We start from the raw sequence: 25,298 nt of genomic DNA on the forward strand, positions 1-25,298 counted from the left end.
ATGCTGAAAAACTGGTTTGTGTTTATATATATATATATATATATATATATATATATATATATATATATATATATATATATATATATATATAAAACAACAACAAAAAACTACGTGTAATTGCAATATAATTTTTGCATTTGAGATTAAAAAGTGCTATCGGTAAGTTCAGCAGCCTTTTTATTCCTTGTAAACTCTGAGCTAAGTGTTTGTATTCCCTCCAGCTATGGCACACTCAGGTACCCAGGGCTCTAATCTAATAGTCATGTCTCAGTGGAGTGCCATGCATTCACACAGCACTAGGAGCATTCCTGCTGAAAGTAGGCGGGTCACGGGGGTAGACCGCGGTCACCATTGGCTCCAAGGGCTGCGCGAGGCTGCGAACAGGAGCGGCACCGCGGCGTCTGATTGGTTAGGAGCTTGTACGTCACCATCCCTCCTCTCCTCCCAGTAACTGCGCCGTGAGATCCGCCAGGCGCTGCTGCCGTCGCGGTTATCCTTTCTTCGTTTATCCCTCAAACAATGTTATCTATATTCTACACGGCTCTCAATTATTTATTCTCTGCAAAACTTAAAACCTCGGACTGATTTCACCGCCTAAAGGTACGTTGGTTTTTATTTATTATTATTATTATTTTTTTTTTTTTTACCCCGACAGTGCATGGTGTTTTTTTTTTTTTTTTCTCGGTAGAATGGCAAAGTGGCATAGCGTGAAATACGTTCATTTGCGCTCTTACGCAAATTCCCTGACTGTTTGTGTTAATGCGTTGCGATGCCTTGTAATCCAAGAGATCAGGACAGGTTTGTGTGATGCACACGGGGAAATGGAGCCCCAGCCAGGTCTGGAGGCATGCAAATGATCTGGACACTGGGTTTGAGGAGAACATGCGTGCCGATTAGGTCCAGTTCACAGCCACAGGCCCACACACAGGCCCGGGTTTAATACCCACACAACCACAGATCCTTCCTGGATATGCGCTAGCATTGTTCACCACCTATAAATATTTTAAAGGATTGCAAGCCTTATTGGAAACCGAGGGTGTGGACGTCGGATGGGGTTATGTTACGTAATGTCTTCCCATTCATCATCCACGCCTTTCCTCCTGAACCCCGGCCTGTGTACATCCCACACATCCACATCCTGTATTCTCTGCATTTCCCATATTATCTGACCAGTGATCAGGCCAGATGATGATCCTGAGCTTGTTATCAGTGTTAAATGTAGATGCCTTTAAATCACAGGTGTCAAACATGCGGCCCGGGGGCCAAATCCGGCCCACTAAAGGGTTTAATCCGGCCCCTGGGATGAATCTGTGAAATGCTGAAGATATTAACCCTTTCATGCACAGGTCACTCCAGTGGACAGTTATTCTCCAGCTGTTCTCTTGTATATTCATGAGTTTTGATGTTTTAGTTCCATATCAGCCAACACAGTGCACCATCTCATACCCTGACATTCATACCATTACTGTAACTTGCTGTTCTTGATAAGCCTGATCTGCACTAACATTTTTTAGTGTAAAATCAATCATTTGTTAGACAAGAAGTTTTTTTTTTTTGCATATTATCTCCATGAAGTTAGTGATTACTAGCATTAGAATATGCTAAAATGTCAGAAGACATCAGATTAGCAGCCTTAAAAATGTTTTATTTCGTTGTTTTCAAATCACTTTCTGATATTGGGTTTTAACCCTTTTATGCATAGGTCACTCCAGTGGACAGTTATTCTCCAGCTGTTCTCTTGTATATTCATGGGTTTTGATGTTTTAGTTCCATATCAGCCAACACAGTGGACACTTATGCACCATCTCATACCCTGACATTCATACCATTACTGTAACTTGCTGTTCTTGATAAGCCTGATCTGCACTAACATTTTTTAGTGTAAATCAGTTGTTATTTGTTAGACAAGAAGGTTTTTTTTTTAATATTATCTCCATGAAGTGAGTAATTACTAGCATTAGAATATGTTAAAATGTCAGAAGACATCAGATTAGCAGCCTTAAAAATGTTTTTATTTCATTGTTTTCAATTCACTTTCTGATATTGGGTTTCAAACACATGTTTCTTTACTTCAAAAATTTATTTATATATATATATGATATTTTTGGAACTCCTTTGAAAAAAAAAAAAACTCGATCGCATTGTTTTTTTTCATGCCTAAGGAGGAATAAAAACACCGAAGAAAAAAATCTTGGCTAAGGTTCTCACAATTAATGCATGAAAGGGTTAACAATCAAGGATGTTAAAACCATTTTTGGTCATTTCAGTCTAAAAATGATCAGACCAGTAAAATACTATCATAATAACCTATAAATAATCAAAACTGTAAATTTGTCTCTTTGTTTTAGTGTAAAAAAAAAAAAAAAGTAAAATTACACAAATGTTTACATTTACAGACTAGCCTTTTATAATTTAAAAAAGTGTGAATAACCTGAAATTTCTTAAGAGAAGTAAGTGGAATTTTAATAATATTCTACCGGTTATTTAATGTTCTGTGTATTTGTAAATCCACTGTGATCTCTAAGTTGTGGTGCACATGTATAAATGATAAACTAAGGTGTAAAATTGTTAACGTTGAACTTTTTTTTAACTTAAGAATGTTGAGGTCGTTCATATTTGTTCATGTTAAGTTTGAGTACAATTCCTAGATGTAAACATTTTCATTATGGAATTTTTCTTTTTTCCCCTCAAAAGTTATTCTATTATTTATATTATTTTACTGGTCTGGCCCACTTTAGATCATATTAGGCTGAATGTGGCCCCTGAACTAAAATGAGTTTGACACCCCTGGTTTAAATGATACAGCATTGAATCAACATCAGTAATACTACAGAACCTGATGAGTGGAGGGTGGAAGGAAAAAAAAAAGCTTTGGTTTTGACTGTTTTTAGAGAGTGAGTCAACAGCTATATCACAGGTGTCAAACATGCGGCCCGTGGGCCAAAACTGGTCCGCCACTAGTGATGTGACGTTCCCAAACGAATCGGATCTTTTGAATGGCTCTTTGAAATGAACGATGGGAACCGAGTCTTTGTAAAGAGCCGTTCTTTTTTTTTTTTTTTTTTTTTTTTTTTTTAAGGAGGGAGTGTCCGATTGCCTGTCAATTTACCAACATACTGTTCTTGTTCTGAGAATTACACTATAGTTCAGGTATTTAAGTAATTGCAGTGTGTTTTGTGCAGTTTTTTCTGTATGTTTACACACATTTATTGTTCTTGTTTTGAGGAGAATAAAATGTTATTTCATAAGAAAATGTTTTATTTTCCTCTTCATTTTTAAGCTACAGACTAGTCCACATAATATACCGTGATGTTTTTTGTCAAATTCCAGCATTTTACTAATGTCACCTCTCATGTCATGGATTTAGCCCACACATTTGAACTAACTATTCTTTTTTACGGTATGATAATATTAACTGCCGTGCCAATTAAACACCTTTAAAATGTAATGTCAATCATCACATGTAGCCTATTTAGTCATTAAAACATTGGTGTTTAAAAATAATGCAAAAAACATAGAAGAGCCAGTCTTTTGAACGGCTCTTTTCAGTGAACGGCTCCTGATTGAACGGCTCCCTTCAAAGAACCAAAAGTCCCATCACTACCCGCCACATGGTCCAATCCGGCCCACAGGATGAATCTGTGAAATATATGAATTACATTGAAGATGTCAATCATTGTAGTTCAGGTTCCACATTCAGACCAATATGATCTCAAGTGGGTCAGACCAGTAAAATACTATCATAATAACCTAGAAATAATGAAAACTGCAAATTTTCTCTTTCTTTTTTGTGTAAAATTACATGAAAATATTCACATTTACAAACTATACTTTTACAAAAAAATGTAACCAACTTGAACAAATATGAACAAACTGAAATGATGTAAGAAAAGTGAGTAATTTTACCAATAGTCTGCCTGTTACTAAATGTTTTGTGTATTTGTAACTGTAATGTAGCTTGTAATGCACATGTGTAAATGATAAACTGAGGCATAATATTGTTAAAATTGCACTTATTTTTCTTAAAACATTTCAGGTTGTTCGTGTTATTCAGGAAACTTTATAGATGTAAACCTTTTCATCATGTAATTTTACTTTTTTCACTTATTATGTTATTGGTCCGGCCCATTTGAGATCACATTGGCCTGAATGTGGCCCCTGAACTGAAATGAGTTTGACACCCCTGAGATATATGATGTTAGTCTTATCATGGCGTGTTTGTATTTATTGAAATTCTTTCATCCTGTTGCTGGGGTACTACAGATGGATAGTAAAGGCAAGTCTGAGTCCAGTTTTGTGATCATCTTGAGTATGAACAGATGGTTGTCTTCAGTTTTAGAATACTCTGCTGTTTGCCTGATGATGTCAATAAACCAGTGTTAAGCACCAGGACTATATTTATCCTCAGACAACTTAAAAATGTAAATTGTAAGGGATTTTGCCTATATTATGGTACGATCGCTGCTTGATTTGATTTATTTTATTTATTTCGAACATGCAAAGAAACAAAACAAAACAAAGCAAATTAAGATAAAAACAAAATAACATTTAAATGGACAGAATCTATCTTCAAGCACATACAAGTCTGAATATTGCATGGTCAAAAAGGAGTAGGACGAAGTATAAACTTATTTAATCCTACCCCTCAGTGCTTTTACACCTTAATCATTAACTTAATACAAGAATCAAACAATACTATTTTCCTAATTTTAACATCAAACCGCAACAAATCCATAATGTAGTAACTGAATTATTCACAACAAAATGTTCATGGCTGCTTCTTTAACAGGTCAGGGTGTATAAGGCTACAGTCAGCAGACAGGTCAATCCATTAGACTGTTTCATATCAATATTGGAGTTCTTGATTATTTTTCCATTAACATGATGGACTTGTGAAGTAATTCATTTGTGGGATTAGCTAAAATCAACCCTGTCCGGCTGTTATTTCCACCGACAATTCTGAATTACATTTTTTTTTTCAGTGGTTTAACCTCTGGGTGATATGTACGGTACGTTACACCTCAGCTCAAACATTCAGCTTTCAGATTTCCCAGTATTTCACTTCAACGTCCCACTGTTCAGTTCAGTTCTACTTTATTTTGATACTACATATGAAACTAGAGAACAGTGAATTTGATCACATTCAGAGAAGGTCATAAGTTTACATACACTTTGGTGTTAAATTGTGTAACATGAATAAATGTTTGGTGTCTCAAAACAGTCTGTGGGAATTTCAGCCCATCCCTGCTGGCAGAAATTGTACAGATGTGTGTTTTTTTTTTTTTTTTTGCATAAAACCACTTTTTTCATTTCACGCACAAAGGTCAAGTCTTTGTGATTGTTACTCCAGAACATTTTCTTTGTTGGCTTTGAGCCACGTTGTTACCATTTTAGAGATATGCTTAGGATCATTGCCCTGCTTGTAGATTAATTTATGCCTTAGCCTCATCTTGTTGGCAGCTGTCGTCAGATGAAGTTTCATAATATGGTTATTGAATTACACACCTTGCCCTTCTTCTGACAGACTTTAACACTGATCAGCCACTGGTATGCTCTGTTAAATAATGCCAATTAGCCAGTCTGTAGGGGTATACGTATCAGAGGCATACCGTGTTATCTATATCATTTACCCAGATATCCAAACAATCCACTTCCTATTGTGTAGAAAAACTATTGTTCAATCCTACATAGCTGTCAAGGATTTGTCTTAGAGCTCAGACCAAGTAAATATTGAACTCCCATTCATCCGGCGGCTGAAACAGAACCCCGACTGAATGTCAATATTTTTATGTCCTAGAAAATGTAAGAATACAGCAAATACATTCAAGAGCCCCAAGGGATATCTTCTTAGTGTTTGTTTTGCTAGGTCAACTTTATACAATAGAAGTCTGTTATTACAATGTAAACCAGAAAAGCTGGAAACTCCAGAACAAGACAGGACAAAAAGTGCACTCATGAATGTCTTTATAAGTGATGATAAAAATGAAAACTCTGCACAGCTCAGATAATACCCCGTTATGTGTCACTACAAATGTATCAGTGTGTCAGTATATGTCAAGCTGTTAAAAACTGAAGTACAGAAATGTCAGACATGTTTTAAATCATTTTTATTTTGGCAACATTTATATTTTTTAAATTGTAAAATGAAAAGCTTTGTAGCCTATATTTCTTTGTCACAGCCAGGGCTCTAGTAGGGTGTCTACTATATAAAGTATAGAAGGTGATTTTATTAATATTAGTTTCTAAACATTTTATCTACATATTTAACTTCTTTTTTGTGAAACTGAGTCAAGCTCCTGTTGTTCATATGATATTAGAAAGTCTTAAACCTATATTATAATTACATAAACATACCTATGGTGGAATGTAGATTCAAGGGGTATATGTAGTACTGATATTCCAAACTGTTAACAGCAGAGGGAAGTCATACTTACCAAAACCACCAATGAATCAACACTATGTAGCTACAGATTTTATCACTCGCTGTAAAAAAATGTAAACATCATCGTTTACACACGTCTGTATTAGGGTTTACTTCTTCAAACTAAACCTCAGAGCTGGTTATTTTAACAGTCGATCCAAATAACACTAGTCGCTTTTCCATTGACCCTCAAATTGTGCGAATATAACTTGCACATAAAAATTTACCTAATAGAAAAATTACAGTTTTGCCAAAAATGTTTTAATTAAAAGTTTGTGCGCTGGCAAGAGGTGGTTTTTCGGGCGTAGTGCAATTGGTATATCAAGCAAAACTGCAATGGAAAGACCTTTTTCTGCAACTAGAGTCACATGAATAAAAAAAAAAAAAAAAAACCCAAAACGGATGTTGACGGGCTTTACAACAAGCAAAGAAAAAGAGTTTTAAAAGAAACATGGCGTATGTGTGGACACACCAGGAAACTGAATAATTTTTTCAATTTAGTACGGGATAGAGGGGTAATATATTATAATAATGAATATATCTGTAAATTAACACAATATTTATGTTCGTCGCCATGTTTATGGAATGACTTCTCGTGTCATATAATCATATCTTGTCATATAAATGAACAAATCGTCACATTTGTGATTTAATGGAAAAACTGACATTACGCACTTCTGTTTTTTTGACATTTAGTAAATATCAGTAAAGTTATGTCCAATGCAAAAGTGACTACTGTGTCTTAATAATCTTCTGCTGAATCAGTTGATAGTTTACATCAGGGGTGTCAGACTCATTTTCTTTCAGGGGCCACATTCAGCCCAATTTGACCTCCAGGGGGCTGAACCAGTCAAATAATAGCATAATAACCTATAAATAATGGCAACTCCAAATTTTTGATATGCAAAAAATAACATTAAATTATGAAAACATTTACATTTTACAAACTATCCAAACAAAAAAGATGTGAATAACCTGAAAAAACTGAAATTTCTGAAGAAAAATAAGAAGAAATAATAATAAGGAAAAATCTGATCAATATTATGCCTCACCTTATGATTAATACATGTGCATCACAGATCAGATTTACCAAGACACAAAACAGGCAGAATATTGTTAAAATTGCACTTATTTTTCTTTAGACATTTCAGGTCATTCATATTTGTTCAAGTTATTGATGTTTTGTTATTAAAGGATATCAGAATTTAATGTTCTTTGCAGTAAATTAAAGAGAAAAAAAATGGTGTTGCCATTATTTATAGGCATGATGTCATATTATTTTTTTCAACAGAAACCAAGAAGAAAATTTGGAGTCATTATTTCTAGGTTATTATGCTATTATTTTCCAGTTTGATGCCCTTGACTGTTGATATCTTCTGCACTTTGCAAATTCATCCTGTGGGTCAGAATGGAACCTTTGGCGAGCCAGTTTTGGCCCCCGGGCCGCATGTTTGACACCTGTGGTTTACATTATAGCTCTGTTAGCTTAGCTCTGTTTCAGACAGAAAACAGTGAGAGTAAACCACAAATCACCCCTGTTTTCTGAATGGTTTGTGTCGTCAGTAGCTGCACTAAAGATTTTTAATCATCCAAACAAGGTCAGAACTGTCACAGTTTAATCTCAACTGTGGATCAAAAATGGTGAAATGAGCAAAAATAATAACATCACTTAATGATAATAATGACTTTATACCTTCATAAGCCTCGTAATCAAACTCACCTGTGTCGCAGAAATGCTGCCATTTCAGTATCCAACTCTATTAGTTTGGTTTGGAGCTGTGTCAAGTGGTGAAAACAACAGTGATTCTAGCTTTTATCACTTATCACTTTCTTTAGCTGTAAAAGTTGTTTCTTTGCAGTTTTCATCCCATCTGGTCACTTTCTGACACTTTGAAGACCTCATGGTGTTAGTTTTCCTCAAAATGGGAGACGTGCAGAGAGCCTCACTACTCCCTCTAGTGGTCACATAAATCCTCCGTGCTGTCAGTGTAAATCAGGGGTGTCAAACTCATTTTAGTTCAGGGGCCACATTCAGCTAAATTTGATCTGAAAAGGGCCGGACCAGTAAAATAATAACATAATAATATATAAATAATGGCAACTCCAAACTTTTCTCTATGTTTTAGAGCAAAAAAAGGTAATTTACGTTATGAACAGGTTTACATCTACAAACTATCCTTTCAAAAGATGTGAGAAACATGAACAAACTGAAAAAAAGGGTAATTTTAACAATATTCTACCTCAGTTTATCATTTACATGTGTACATTATAACTTACAGATTACAGTGGATCTACAAACCCACAAAACATTGAGTAACAGGCAGATTATTGTTAAAATTGTACTAGCTTCTCTTAAGACATTTCAGGTTATTTGCATTTTTTTTGCAAAATTATACTTTGTTTTAGTGTACATACATGAAAATATTTACATTTACAAAGAGAAACATTCAGAGTTGTCCTTATTTTTATGTTATTTTGATAGTATTTTACTGGTCTGACCCACTTGAGATTGAATTGGTCTGAATGTGGAACCTGAAATAAAAGGATTGTTAATATCTTAATGTAATTTTTGCATTTCACAAATTCATCCCAAGGGCCGGACTGGACCCTTTGGCGGGCCGGATTTGGCCCCCGGGCCGCATGTTTGACACCTGTGGGGTAAATAGATATAATCCAATACAATTGTATCTTTGGCACAAATTCAAAGCTTTTTATTCAAAACACTAAATAATAATTTTGGGTATGCCTATAAATCCTGTATTGGTGTACACAGATATACTAGATACATACAAACAGACAAAGGTATTACGTCAGTGTGTCAGGATCATGTTGATACTGACTGTGTTCATTCTCTCCCCCCCCCCCCCCCTTCCAGTTTGCCATGGCGACAGTGGTGATGGAGCAGATTGGTCGCCTGTTTATCAATGTACAGCAGCTGCGTCAGATCCCTCAGCTGCTGGAGTCGGCCTTTCCCACACTGCCCTGCACTGTGAAGTTGGCAGATGTTCCCTGGGTGTTTCAGGAGCGTCACATCCTCTCCGGCTACAGACAACCCGATCATAGCTGGCGATACTACTTCTTTACCCTCTTCCAAAGGCACAATGAGAGCATCAACGTGTGGACCCACCTCTTGGCTGCCCTCATCATTTTGGTGAAGTGGCAGGAGATCTCAGAGACGGTAGATTTTTTGCGAGACCCTCACTCTCAGCCCCTCTTCCTTGTCCTCCTGACAGCCTTTTCCTACCTCTCCTTCAGCGCTCTAGCTCATCTTCTCTGTGCCAAGTCAGAGCTCTCCTATTACACCTTCTTCTTTCTTGACTACGTGGGGGTCGCTGTCTACCAATATGGCAGTGCCTTGGCACACTACTATTACGCCATAGAGGAAGATTGGCACGCTAAAGTACGAGGGTTTTACTTACCCGCTGCAGCCTTCTTGTCCTGGCTTACTTGCTTTGGCTGCTGTTATGGCAAGTACGCAAGTCCAGAGCTGCCCAAGTTTGCCACCAAGCTTTTCCAAGTGGTACCCTCAGCCTTCGCTTACTGTTTAGACATAAGCCCTGTGGTTCACCGCCTCTACAGCTGCTACCAGGAGGGATGCTCTGACCCAGTTGTGTCGTACCATTGTTACCATGTGCTCTTTTTCCTAATCAGCGCCTATTTCTTCTCCTACCCTCACCCAGAGAGTTGGTTTCCTGGGAAGTGTGACTTCATCGGGCAGGGCCACCAGATCTTTCATGTGTTCGTGGCCGTGTGCACCCTGATGCAGATCGAAGCGCTACGAACTGACTTCACAGAGCGCCGCCCCCTCTACGAGCGTCTTCACGGCGACGTTGCACACGACGCGGTCGCTCTCTTCATCTTCACCACCTGCTGCAGTGCTCTGACTGCGTTTTATGTGCGCCAGCGTGTACGCACTTATCTCCATGAGAAAGAGGAGTAAAAAAATAAATAAATAAATAAAAAATTTGAAGTGAGTTTAAAAGAAAAAAAAATCTAATTTGTTTTCCTCTGTGGTGAACATTAATCAAAATAATTTAAATGTTTTAATGTAAGTTATCGGTTTGTGACAGTGATTATTTTGCGATGTGATCTGCCAAACTACAGTGATCTGATGAAGTTCTTGCTGAAGGTGAAATGTAGAGACTGACTTGTGGAAAAAGGAAGGGAATCTGTCTGACAGGGAACAGACAGGATTTCATTAAGCACTGAAAAAAACTCCCTGCACCCTTTGTTATTCTAAAGATGTGAAGTCATAGTTTAATGAATGTTATAAAGCACCAGACAAAAATATACACTGTTGTCTATTATAGTTACCTGAAATATTAACAGACAAGTTTCCTGAAAAAAAAAATCAATTTTACCCAATCAATTTTATATTTAGAATTAAATGTAGGATTCCAAATTATGCAAAAATGTATTTTTACTTTTTTTGAGTTCTATTTATTCTAGTACCAGTCCCAGTCTAGTTCCAGCTGGTGTCCTTAACTTACCTTTCTGATTCTTGTTTTTCTTTCTTTTTCTTCTGCCCCTCTCTTTAGGAAACAGAGCAGAGATTTTAAGAAATATATTTACTAAGGCACAGACTCTGTGCAACACAAATGTAAAAACATATTCTTGGAAAGTTGAAAGCCTGATTTGAAAACCAAATATTGTACCTCAAATATAAATTGAGTTCTTTTTCTTTCTCTGGGTAAAATCACTCCGTTGAATTATGTTGCAAATAAGGCTGGCGCTCGGAATAGGAAAAATGGATGGAAGATTACTGATGTCTCTTTGTTGTTGAGACAATATTCATCTTTTTTTATTCAAAGGGCTGGAACCTCAGCTTTTGCCTTTTCACATCCCACGATGTCAATGCTTTGTGTGCATTGTTTTCATTGTTGGTTGATCAGATTTAACTCACAAATGCCGATGTCTGAGTGGTGTTCTGCTTTTTGTATATTTTATTTGTTTTTTTGTATGACGAATATGTATGTGCCTCTACGCATGTTCTTTTGGTATATACTGTGGATGTTAAGTGTGTGAATGTCTATGAAAGCTTAGCCTTGCACTTCTTTCTTACCCTGTAAATAAGCAGTATTTCTCTAGAAAGTCCTTTGCATTCCATTATTCCTCTTCTTTATAACACTCAGGCAGCTGAATGCATTTTTCTGGTGGAATACAGCACATTTCTGTTTTGCTGCATCCTTTCAGAGAGTCTTTTGTGTTCAGTGTCCATCTGCCTATCAGACTTTAATGGTTATAAATACATCATTTCATACTGTTGCACTGTTACTGTTTTTTTGTTTGCTTTGACTTTAGTTTTTGCACATAGATATGCCTCAGTGATAATGTTTTTCAGATTTTTATCTCACAGAATCATAAATGCTAATGCCAGAAATGATCTATATTCATTACAGCACTCTCTGTTCATGATGGTGTTTAATGTGCCAATGAATCTGTTATTGCTTCAGTGATGGTACTACTAAAAATGAATTCAGAGACGGATGTTAAGAGCGACAAGTTGATTCAAGCAAAGTCCCGACCAGACTGCAAACATTTCAACTAATGACATTTATCCTTAAACCCTCTGTGAAACTACTAACTGTTGACTTTAGGATACTGTAACTGAGATGGTTTCATCCTGCACTGCCTGAATCAACACTGTATACACTGTAGCTGACAACACTGGCTATGTTTACATGCATGGAGATGTTTTGCTGCTTATGTGATTTTTCTACTAATGCGAATCTCAGAATAACCTGGGTAGACTTGATGTTCAAATGCCTGTGCAAGTTGCCTGCTGTAATTGACAGAAATATGAAGTGACACAAGACTGACCAATAATAAAACATTTAGAAGATGCAGTGTTTTATCTAAGTCTTCATTACAGGTTTATAATTTCTATAAAATTGCAAATTAAGCCTGCAGGTTTTTTGAACTTGCTGCTTTTAACACTGGGATCATTGTGAGGATCAAATTAATTACTATCGCACCAACCGTTTTGTCTGAGACAAACAGGGAGGTGACGTGTATATTTTGCAAAGCAATGTTTTTCTATGGTCACATGAAGCAAACAGGACCAGCAGCGACATGCAAAAAGCAGACGTGTGTGTGTGTAAACATAGCCTCTGATACAACCCAAAGTTTCCCTTTATCACTTTATGAAAGCAGGGTGAGAGGGACCAGAATGTCTTCTGCCTCTAAAAATATGTGATTGACTGTACTAATATCCTGTGGTATTTATGACAATAAAGTGTTACAATAATTTAAGATTCTCCTGTTATTTTTACCGACTAGGGGTTGTAACAGATTGCTGCCTATAGGACATATATTCAGTGTATTGAACATCTTGATGCAAATGAAATTTCATTGTTCATTGTAAATGTCTGCCCTTCTAAATCTTACACTTTTATTACTTGACACAAATTGCAACTTGGAACTACAAACTATATGGCTGTCATTAAAAGTGTCCTGAATGCAGATTTCTAAACCCATAACTTCATTAGTAATGTTTTATGGTTATCATAACATACAAGTAGATGCTTTGTTATTGCATTGCAACAAGAAACATAGCCCTTGACTACATCATGAAATGGTGAATGTAAATAATGACAAGACATTTTATGGTGCAGGATTAGTTGGTTGTTCCATCGCCAGCAGAGGGCAGCATTGTTTTTTGGTAAGAGCTTGATAAAAGGTTGTTTCATCTAAGGTAAAACTGACTGAAGAAGTGTTTTAAGGTAAAAAGGTATTTTGTGAGGGCATGAGTTTTGTAATATTTCATCCGAAAGGTGGTGAAATGGTAGTTAATCATAAAATTCAGTTTTATCACAAGAGTCTAGTCATGAAAGAGCATTGGATCACAAAACCACACTAGAGATAGTACAGGGAAAAGCATCGCTGGCTGATGGCTGTTGAAAAACAAGCTTTAAAATATTGAAGTGAAAGGACTTGGGATGAATAACAAGTTCAGTATTAGTGTGAATCACTGAGTCATTGTAAGTAATATGTTTCGATATTAGAATAAAGCAACCAATCATGAAAGTGTGTCTATATATCTATATAAATAAAGCAACCAATTATGAAAGAGTGTCTATATATATATGAAACCCAAAAAAGCTGCATAATTTGGTAATGGAATGGTCAGACAAGGTTAAAAAAAAAAAAACCCATTTGTGTTTAGAGTAAATCCATTTTTCCATTAGGGGGCACAAATGATCTGCATATAATCCCAAATTCATACTACTCATGTATCACAGCACTTCAAAGATGATCTTGCAGGTCAATGTTTTTGGGATGAATTTTTATTGATGGCGACCTGCTGTCTGTAGTATGTTAGAATATTCATTATAAACCATCTGCACTGTATATTACTAGACAACATACTGCATGCAATCTCCTCTGTTAAATTAAACCTTCAGTACAGATGAGCCAAAGCTAATTATTGCTGTAAACATTAGCTTAATAGACTAAGAATAATATCACGAGATTAAATCTAGTTTTTCATGCAGATGGTCCCCTGGGAATGATATTTGCAGCGGCATCTTGGTCATGTGATATCCCTGTGGGTGGCAGGCACATATAGTTTATGCATGCCCCTGAACATGTATACATATATATATATATATATATATATATATATATATATATATATATATATATATATATATATATATATATATATGATTATTTATGCATAACACTTGTTTATGTGTACACAAGTTCATTTTTTTGTTTTCCTTCCTACAATAATCTAAATATGCCAAAGTTTGTGGGGTGTACACAGCATTGCGTCTTTTGTTTATATTTACCCATAGCTTTGCATATGATGATTAAGCTGACTTGTACACTGTGCATTCATATAAGGTAACTATATCATCAAGCATAGTCGTCTCACACTCCTACCCACCCACACAAAGGCACACAAAACATACATAACATTCATATCCTGAGTAAGTGGAAATTCATATGCTGTGCTAATTAGAACATCTCTAAAGTACATTTCCTTGTGATGGAGAGGAATCATTGAAATTTAAGGCAGAAATGGCTGTGTGATGTATCTACCTTAGAAGTGATTAATTCACTGTATTACTCACTCAGACGGTCCTAAATCAAACAGCAGAGATAGTGATAATTGCCTTACAGCCTGCTTCCTGTCTTCTAAGTATCAATTGCTTTCCTAGGCTCCATCAATTTTCATAGGCCTGTTTCTGGAGTGGCTCACTGTCCCTATCCTCCCAGCTTCACTCCTCTTCTTCCTCTTCTTCTTCCTCTGTCTTGTTCTACTCTCTGCGACTTGTGCTGAAAGGTGTTGCTCCTCTCCATTCCTTTCTTTAATCGCTTCATTTGCCTTGTATGATTTGTATCAAAGTTGCCGAAGTAATCTTAGGTGAACTCGGTCTCCTATCGTGTTTTGTAATTAAAGGTTGGAATTGCTTAGAGGGAATGGCTTTGTTGAGAGTTATTAAATTGCCTTCTCTTTTTTTTTGCCAGGTGACAGACAGCCAACTTCTTTTTTCCATCTTTCTTTCTTTCTTTCTTTCTTTCTTTCTTTCTTTCTTTCTTTCTTTCTTTCTTTCTTTCTTTTCTGATTAGCCCCTTTCTTTGCTGCCAGGTATTTTGTCCACACTGCCTTTGTTATTGTGGCATTTTCATACAATTTTCTATTATGTGAGGGAAAGCTTTGGAAAAACCACTGCATTATAAGGAATGCAATCATTTGAGAAACAGAACAAAGCACTAAGAACATAATTTAGAAATGAATAAAAGTTGAAACTATAACACCTTTCCTTTACTTCCAGATATGTACTCATAACAAATTATGAAACCTGAAGTCGTTAAATGATGCATTTCTCAAAGTTCAATCTCATTTCCTGCAGCACAGAGTGGATGTTTTTTTTATTACAGCAAAAAATAATGGTCTGTTTGAGGTCTGAAAAGTGTTGAAATGACTTCCAATGTGTTAATTTACTTTTTCAGGTGCTAAATAGTCACTTAGGTCAAAGAACAATATTGAGATAACACTGGTGCTCCATTTTTACTATACCAAGATCATCGGAGACTGGTAGGGATTTCAAAGATCTGTTACTGTACCGTTACAGATGTAATTTACTTCTATGAGAGGGTCATAAAATGTTCTTTCATCAAGTTCACACCTCTAAGAAAAGATATTTTGAAAGCCTCCATGGTTAATGGATTGTGTACAGTTCAGGTTCAGTAGACACACTATTTATACTACCAATAAAATACACACACAGCCCTGTACATGCTTTGCTATAATACACTCACACTCCCACATTCCCAGGCCTGTCGCCTCACTGACAGGAAAAAAAAAAAAAAAAAAAAAAATTCTTCTCCATTGTTTGGATAGTTCTTTAAAGAAAACACACTCATCTTGGGTGATACTAAGTGACAGATGCATCAACAGTGTTAGGTTGTTTTGGTGAAACATTTTCTGTTTGGGAAGTGGCTCTTTTGGTATTAACAAAAGAAAAAAACAGCCACCACCTGAATACCCCTTCTCCAATTCTCCTCTATGGTGGCTGCTAAAATGTAAAAAACAAAAAAGAAAAAACAAAACAAAAAACAAAACCAAAAACAAAAAAATCCCTCTTTAAAAATTACTATTAGGTGATATTATATAAGTAATACATAGAAAAGAAATAGTAAGAAATAAAGTTTATGATAATAAAGGTTATTTATATAGCACTTATTCCAGAAAGAATTCAAAAAAATGCTTTACAATAAAATCAGAAGCAAAATAAAATGGCAAAAAAAAAACAGCACACGTACACAGGCATAAAAACACACAGCTGGAATAAATATATATAAAACAAGAGGAAGTCTGATACACAACACATACACATACACGGTTCATTCTAAAGTAACAAAAACACAAATCTTTTCTCCGCCGAAGTGATTATGCACTAATGAAAACATAATTACAACTGTTATATTCCATTTATGCAATTAGATCTCCCTAAATCCCCCTAAATCTTACACATTGAACCTCTTTTTTTCTGTTTCTGTATTGCTTGATTGCTACTGGTTTCCAGATACATGTTTAACAAGTTGTATTGTACTTAGCAGCAGTTTATTTTGGCATTCCTAGTAATCCTGATTTTAAAAGCATGTGTATGGTTAAGCAGAGGGAGACACAGATAAAAGAAAAGAAAAGAAATCAAAGGATAAAATATAAATTAACCCTTTCATGCATAGTGGTCACTACAGTGGACAGCTGTTCAAAGGTATTCTCTTGTATATTTATAGATTTTGTTGTTTTAGTTCCATATCAGTAAACACAGAGCACACTTATGCATCATCCCATACACTGTAATTCATACTATTACTGTAAGTTTGCTGTTCTAGATAAACCTGATCTGCAGTTACACGTTTGACATTTAAAAAAATTGCTAATTGTTATTAGACTGTAATTAACTTTTTTTTTTTTGTTTTTGTTTTGTTTTTTTAAAGGCTGTTAAAATGTGAGAAAACCTCGGATTAGCAGCATTAAACATGTTTTTATTTCATAATTTTCATACAGTTTATCAGTAAATACATGGCTTTTTTTGCTTCTAAAATTGAATTTTTTTTTTTTTTCATGCGTCAAAAGGAATAAAAACACTCAGGAAAAAAAAATCTTCATTAATGTTCTCATAATTCATGCATGAAAGGGTTAAAGGATAAATGAAGCAGACTGTCAGTGCTTGTACATTGAATTTCCAGTCAATTATTGGTTCTTTTTGGAGGAAAGATGACATTTCTGCATTTACACAGTGTACATTCATAGCCTTGAACACACCATCATAAACAGTAGTGTTTTTCAACCTTGGGGTTGCCTGGAATTCATAATGGGGTTGCCTGAAATTTCTAGTAATTGATAGAAAAAAAAATTACTCATAAAAAAATATACGGTGAATTGAGAGAGACAATCTCAATACATAAAAGACATGACAAACTGTGAAGCTGAAACTGAAGCACTGTGGTACTGTTTACCTTTCAAATGTTCATTGTGGTCGGTTTCAGATGCTGCAGCTTTTTCATAATTCATAGTTTGAGTTATTGTTTGTTCAGTATTAACTGTCAGCCTTGCAAATCCAAGCTCGACTGACCAAGGAAAATCAAATTCTCACTTTGTGCAGTAATCTACACCTGGTTTATCTGCCTCCGTCCATAATAATATACATTATATAGACTAAATGTCATCTAAAATTAACATTTATTTGCAACATAGCATAGCAAACTATTACGTGATTAAAAACAAATTAATTTTAGCAAAAAAAAAAAAAGTCTCTGTTTTGAATGTCTGAAATTTGTGATGTTAAAATGAGGTCACGAGCCAAAAAAGGTTGGATACCACTGATATAACAGTCATCTCCTATTAACAACTTATTACAAAGTAAAGTGATAAAACAGGCCTCCACCCTTATAATCTCACAAACATTGCAGTGTCCTTGCTGGCAGTGATATATACATATACACCGCACCTCCTCCAGAACTGTCAGAATTTACTACTAACACTAATAGATTCAGCTTGCTCCAAAACAGACACTTCTTACCTCCTCTTCATCTTTGCGGTTGCTTTGATGCAACTTGCTTCACCAATCAGCTCGCCTGCTGATCGGGCCTATTCATCATGAGCTGGTTGAGGAGATACTGGAGGCTGGCGGAGGTGAGGAGGAAGCACGTATGCCCTATCTGAAGGTCTCTCCCTTGCCAAAGCCTGTAGCCGCTCAAGGATAATGAATTCCCTCTATCTGCCCCTTAACCTCGGTGTATACAACAGGGTTACAGACTCCCAACACGAAAGTGGGAAACTTTAAGAAGCCTGTGTGCAGTGTTTTTCACCCAGCGGGCTCAAATGGTTCTAGTGCTAGAGTCGCTAAGGGGTAGATAGACTTGTTTTGTGTTATTGTTTGAATAACCTTCTGCTCACTTTGGGTTGAGAGATGATAGGCAATACTCCATGCCTCTGCTGTAATTTCCACAATAATAAGATATCAGTGGTTCATTGTTGTTCACAGCTGAATACTTGGTGTCATCTGGTTTATTATCTCCCCTAAGGAGAACATATGATCATTCCTTTTTATCTGTATGTCGGCAGGATTATGTAAAAACAATGGCACCGATTTTTATGTAATTTAGTGGAAGGGCATGGCATGGGTTGAGGACGAACCCCTCAAAGCTTCAATGTGCAATATATTTTCAGTGTCACTGGGCAAAACAAAAAGAAAAAAAACACAATTACCGTTCAATATATTGTGATTAAAGCAGTCTGAGGTAAAATGGAACTTCTGCAGCTGCTCTTAGCTTTGACTGTATAATGTCTTCCTCTGCTACTAGAGCAAACAGGGGTTAAAATATGTGATGGACGGTTTTATTCTGACTGCTGTTATGACTCAGTCAGACACGACTCTACCCTTCTATTCTGTGGCTCATCATAGAAATAACATGGCAGCTCCCCAGCTTTGACATCACGTTTCTGTGCCAACATGAGACAATGTCAGGTCACCTTTTGTTTAATATATATTTATAGCTCTTTACCAGGGGCCTCATTTGGTCTTGAACTTAAAGGTGGGGTAGGAGATGTTTTCCTGGAGCATTTTGTACTATATTGCTTAAAATCCTCTTCACACCCTGATTACAACCAATTAATTAAATGCTCTAAGACAAAAAAAAAAAAAAAAATTAGTCACTTGTGGAACAGACAGGACTGAAAAAACACCATCCAATGATTTTAACTGGTCCATCGAAATGATTGAACGGTGATATGTCTATCAAACTCAACTGCCATTTGTCCCTCCCCCCTCCCCCCTCTGTGCGTACCCCTCTTTGTGCATGATTCATGCGTTCTCAGAGGCTTGCAGCACTTGTACAGGAAACAAAGCCAGAGCCAGAGCTTGGCTATATTAGCTATATTAGGATGGAAAGTTCACTGGCAAACTGTTTAGTCACGAACATAAATCACTTGGAAACGTAACGTTAGCCAGATAGGTATGAACTGGGGCTGTTCTGTAAGAACGGAGATGTTCAAGGAGACTGAATAAGGTATGCATGGATCCGCGAGCCGGAGCCTGGGCCAGAGCCTGGTTCGGGCACAGAGCTGGAGTCGGAGTCTGAGTTGGAGCTGGGGCCGGAGGCAAATTGATGCCGTGCTCATGGACCTTCAGGAACAAGCATTGCGTGTGCCAGTATTCTGGAGGTGTAGCTTCAGGGGGATGTCTGAAGAAAGGGTTTTGGGACTTTTGAATTGTGTATTTTCAAAATGTAGCTTGCTCGAACCATTTTTCAAAGATCTCCTACCCCGTCTTCATCCGACTTCATCCAAACCAAATTTGTGGGCGTGAAAACTTCTCTGGACTATGACTCAGCCCAGACAGCCAGTCTTTAGCCTGACCAAAAGAAGTTCAGTTGGTCTAGATCAATCTGAACCATGGTTTGGTTCATTTAAAGTGTGAAAACACTATTTGAATGGTTTGAACATTTGGGACTTTTGCCTATCTTTGCCAAGAAATGTCAGAAGAAAAAAAAAAAAAAGAGGAGAAGTTAAAAATGAGCTGAATTCAATCATCAATAAACCAGTCAATGTGAAGTGCAGGAAGACACAGCATATGTAGAAGAAGATGGTGGGAGGTAGGTATAACATGTAAAATTCTTTTTGGACTCTATATATAGTGATGTAAAATTGGGGTAAAACAACATAAGCTAGGCTCCTTCAAACTCCATTCTGGACATTAAGTGTTGCACAGCCACTGTGAGGTAGTTGAAGATTGTGTGACTTGTTTTCTTTTTTTGTCTGGTTGGATGTTGCCTTCGAGTTGTGTTCTGCTGAATTTGTGGTTCCTCTTTGCCTAACCTTCACCTTTGTATTTTATTCCTATTTATGTTCAAAATAAAGTTTATCATCATCATCATCATCAACATCATCAATGGTTTAGTCCACCCTCAGAACTGGAAGGTGAAAGTTTAACTGGATCAGATGTATAGACAGCTGAAACAGTTATATTTATAAAAGAAAATGAACTGGCACTGACTCAAATATTTGCAGAGACAAACCTTGTATAGACACTGTTGGTGAGTCATACACCATCCACGTTAATACAGAAATGTTGCAAAACAGATATTGTTCTTCACATTTGAGCTTCTTATCCATACATTAACAGCATTTTAGGTTACACATTCTGACATTTCGGAAAATACTGTCCAAAGTGACCAAAAATGAGAGATTTTGTGTATATCCATTTAATTTTTTTGTGTTATGAACCTGTATCTGAAACATTAAATGCACGTAAATAAACCAGTGTATGACCTGCTGTAGATCAAAGTCAGCACAGATACCTTTGGGAGATGGACCAGAACAATGTTATGACAAAATCCACTTCAAATAAATATGTGGTAATAACTTAACTTGTTGCTGTTGCTCAACTTTATGAGAGAGTAAAGCCTGTACATCTGCTACGTCTTGTATCATCCACTGTGTCTGTAGTTTTAAGTTGAACAGAAACAATGGTTTGTTTGAGCATTTGTATATTTTCATGTGGACAGAATTTTTTTTGATGAAGATCTTTTTTATTGAAGTTTTCTCAGTATAATACAAGTGCAGTGCTGAATGGTCCTTACAGAAAACTGAAGGAGGCATGGGTATATATCAAATGCAGCTAGCACCATAGAAAAAAAAAAAAACAGAACAAAACAAAACAAAGCAAAACAGAACAAACAACAGACTGTACATAAAATAATCCCTCTTCAGTCATTGCCAGTGCGCTAGATATTTAAGGATCACTATCACAACAGAAACCTGTGCTAGGAGGAAGTACGACGTCTGCAGCGTTGTTAAACTGCACCTGAACACCAAGCATTTACAGCAGTGTTTGACCCCACATGGGGTCACCTGGAATTCAAATGGGGTCACCTGAAATTTCTAGTAACTGATAAAATTAAAAACTTACTAATAAATAAAATATATAATGAGTTGACAGAGACAATCACAATCCATAATAGACATGAGAAATTGTGAAGCTGAAACTGAAGCACTGTGGTACTGTTTATCTTTCAAATGTTCATTGTGGTTGGTTTCAGATGCTGCAGCTCTTTCATAATTCATAGTTTGAGTTCTTGTTTGTTCAGTATTAATTGTCAGCCTTGTAAATCCAAGCTGGACTGATTGTACATATCCTGACCAAGGAAAATCAAATTCTCACTTTGTGCAGTAATCTACACCTGGATTTACTGCCTCTGTCCATAATAATATACATTATATAGACTAAATGCCATCTAAAATTAACATTTATTTGCAACATAGTATAGAAAACTACACTGTAAGACCAGATAAATTGAGTTTACTTAAAAACTTTGAGTAAACCGGTTGCCTTAAAAAATTTAAGTAATGAGTAACGAAAACTTGAGTGTATTAAACTCAAATGCTTGATTTGAATGGAATTGCTATTTTAAGTACAACACACTAAATACCAAGTTAATTTAACTTAATATTTGTTGCAATGTCAATTGCTTTGTATAATCACTAACTCTATATCATAAGTTCATTGAATTCATTTCCAAGTTGATTTAAATTAAATTCTTTTGCAATATAAATTGCTTTGTATATTTATTAAACTTAATATATTGTAGTGTGGATGGAAGTTAGGCAGGGAGTTAGCTATATGTAATTTATCAGTACAGAAAGTGCTTTTCATTTGGCAAGGACTAAGTATTTACATGACATAAAGTCAATTATGGATGAACAGGAAAGCCATTGTTTGGCCTATGGCTTTCACTCATGCTGCAACTCTACAAAAATACAAAAACAAACACAAAAACGCCAATAATCAGCCATACACAGATTAAGTCAAAATTAACACTAACACCACAACCCTGCTGAACCCCTGCAAATAAAAATAACACATTTTCAACAACATGCCCAATACCCACAATGCAATGTGGAGATAAAAAGGTGTGGTCATGACTAAAATTTAAATTCATTCAACTTAAACTTTGTTGTACTTTCGACTACGTCTACAAATTAGTAGAATACACTTAACATTTAATAGTAATGTAAGAAAACTTAAATAATGTAAGTACATTGTAATTAAAGCATTTTAGTAAATGCAAAGTCTGGTCTTACAGTGTATTACATGATCAATTCATTTTAGCAAAAAAAAAAAAAAAAAAAGTCTCAGTTTTGAATGTCTGGGGTCACCAGAAATTTGTGATGTTAAAATGGTGTCACAAGCAAAAAAAAGATTGGGGACCACTGATTGACAGTCATCTCTTATTAACAATTTATTACGAAGTAAAAAAAAAAGATAAAGCAGGCCTCATAATCTCACAAACATTGCAGTGTCCTTGCTGGCAGTGATATATACACCTCCTATACATCTGCACCTCCTCCAGAACTGTCAGAATTTACTACAAACACTGATAGATTCAGAGTCTGGAATGTTTTTTTAGGAAGGGATCCCACACTTTCTGGAATTTCCCATTTACTTGCTGGAGTATCTAATTTTCCCCAGTCTTAAACAGGACATGATGTCTTCCAACCACTGTAGGACAGCTTCCCTCCACCTGAGCAGGATTGCTTTTTGAACCGGAAGGGCGGCAGAGGATAAAGTGTGCTGTTTTTCTGTAGGTAACTTATCCTCCCCCTCCATGATCCCAGATAGAGCAGTCAAGGGGTTTTGGTTCTAGTTTGATTTGGTTTAGCAGCTGAAAAAGTGTATGAAAGATTTCCCTCCAATGCTTGTTAAGGCTTGAACAGGACCAGTACGTGTGGATGAGAGAAGCTTCTGCATATTTGCATTGGACACAGTATGGACTAATATCAGGGTACAGGGAAGACAATTAAGCTTTTCGTGGACAGAATTTTGGACTGAAGACAATATCTATTTGGGAAAATTTCTGTTTACATGACCATAAAAATCCGACAAGTGGGAGTAATCAGATAATTGTAATAATCAGATCAATCGCATTTGCATGAATTTAAGAAACGTCGAAAACCCTGGTTTAGACGTTCGGTCGTTCAGTCCATTATTGGATTTCTTTTGGAGTGCGTATGTACATAGTGATGGTAGACTCAAACTTCCTGTTGTCATGTTTGACCAGGTAACTTCTTTTTTCTACACTTTTAATTGTTTTTGCACATGCACAGATGTAAAAGAATGCAATAAATCAGATTACACATACAGGAAGACACAAGATTACTGGAGAGAAATCCAGGTGTGTTTGATGTTCTCATAATCAGATTACTGCTGTTATCCAATAAAGCATATCAAATTATCCTGTTTATATGATCACTTGAATAATCGGATTATTCCAGAAATCGGATAATGGTCGGACTATTGTATTAAACAGGTTCAATTGGGACACGGCATTAGTTTCTCAAATGGGCAAAATGCAAAATGTAATATTACATAGTGTACTTGTAGTGAAATCCAGGCTCTACTATACCACCTCTCCAGGAACAAACGGGAAAAAATGTCTCCCCTCCAGGTTTTTGTATGTTTGTGTTCACCAGAAACACGACGACGCAGCTGTAAAATAAAAGACAGGGGGTGGTTTTCCTTGAAAAATGCTACACTGTTTTGTCTGGTCACATCGTTCTGAAATGAACAGTGCATTCACTTTACCACTTTCCAACTTTCTTCTCTTAACTGAACTTAGACATTTGCTACAAGGCTAATACATAAGTTCAACTACTCAGTGATTCAAAGTGACAAAAAGGAAGAAAACATAGTAATTTGACTTCCATTTGTGATTTAATAATATTGTTGTAGGAGAGGAAGAGTGGAGTGTTATGTTTGTGGAGGTCTGCCATCTCTGAGCGCACTTCCAATTTACATGCCTGATTAATTATAGACAGACCGGCTTGTCAAAATGTAATGATCTTTATCCACTCATCCAATGTCTAGTTTTCTTATTCTCTTTGTGTCTCACAGAAGAGTCTTTATGTTTGATTCTAAAAATCCATCACCTGGTGAAGAGTCGCCTCCTCCTCCTCCTCCTCCTCCTCCTCCTCTGCCACACTATGAGTTTTCTCAAAAGGCTCCAGATGGCTTAGGTTCCTTTTGTTGAAGTCTATCTGTACATTTCCTCTGCTCAGCTCTGTTCCATGATACATACTATTCAATTATCCATGCACCTGCAGCACACACTTCAGTTTTTATATGGAGGCACTGGGAAAGGCTTTTCACGCTTGTTGCTACAGGAAATGAGCAGCCATTTCAGCTTTCCACACGCTCACTGATGTCTTTATATTATTCTATATTGAACGTCATTGTTGAAAAGCTACGTTATGAGGGTGCAGTTTAAATAAGTCCTCGTCTCTTCTGAAAGATGATGAAAGTCTTAAGCAACACAGAACAATGCTTGTAAAGTTATCTGTTTTTGCTTGTAACCCTGAATGTAATTCGTGGATTATGCAATTGGCTGGGCTAAATTATTGTTGTGACTTTTTCAGGGATTACATCCACACTGGAGGATTAGTAGAGAAGTTGTTAAATTGAATTTTGGGCAAGTACAGAGATGATAAAGGGTGGTATGTAGTGTATTGGCTCAGCCGAACTGAATAGTCTTGCTCTTCTTCAAAGAGCAGAAGACCAGAGAGCTGCTTGAAACTGGCAACCCTCTCTGATCCCCTTTTTACCGTCTAAACCGGCTTATTCAGCAACAGTTGAGCATCCTGTAGGAGGCCGACTCTGAGCAGTTGTGCACCTATTGAAGGAGAAAGTTTAGCACCGCAATATAAAAAAACAGATTACTAGAAATTGAGAGTTTCCTATAATCTTATTTTTATTATTGCAGCAGTACTGATGAAAATGATTAACTATACCACATAAAACTATTCACAGAGCTGCATTTTAATATGAACACTGGGAATAAAACACCTCCGGCTGCGACTGTA

At 36.4% G+C, this 25,298-nt stretch overlaps 1 protein-coding gene across 1 annotated transcript; it reads left to right on the top strand.

The window, feature by feature from the left end:
- The first annotated feature begins 453 nt into the window (after nt 1–453).
- paqr7b (progestin and adipoQ receptor family member VII, b) lies at nt 454–12,668 on the top strand. The gene is made up of 2 exons (XM_030158232.1): nt 454–600; nt 9,297–12,668. The coding sequence occupies exon 2, from the start codon at nt 9,303–9,305 to the stop codon at nt 10,359–10,361; it is 1,059 nt and encodes a 352-aa protein (XP_030014092.1). The 5' UTR covers nt 454–600; nt 9,297–9,302; the 3' UTR covers nt 10,362–12,668.
- The last annotated feature ends 12,630 nt before the right edge of the window (nt 12,669–25,298 follow it).

Source organism: Sphaeramia orbicularis, chromosome 16 (assembly GCF_902148855.1).
Source record: "Sphaeramia orbicularis chromosome 16, fSphaOr1.1, whole genome shotgun sequence".
In the NCBI taxonomy this organism is placed as follows: Eukaryota; Metazoa; Chordata; class Actinopteri; order Kurtiformes; family Apogonidae; genus Sphaeramia; species Sphaeramia orbicularis.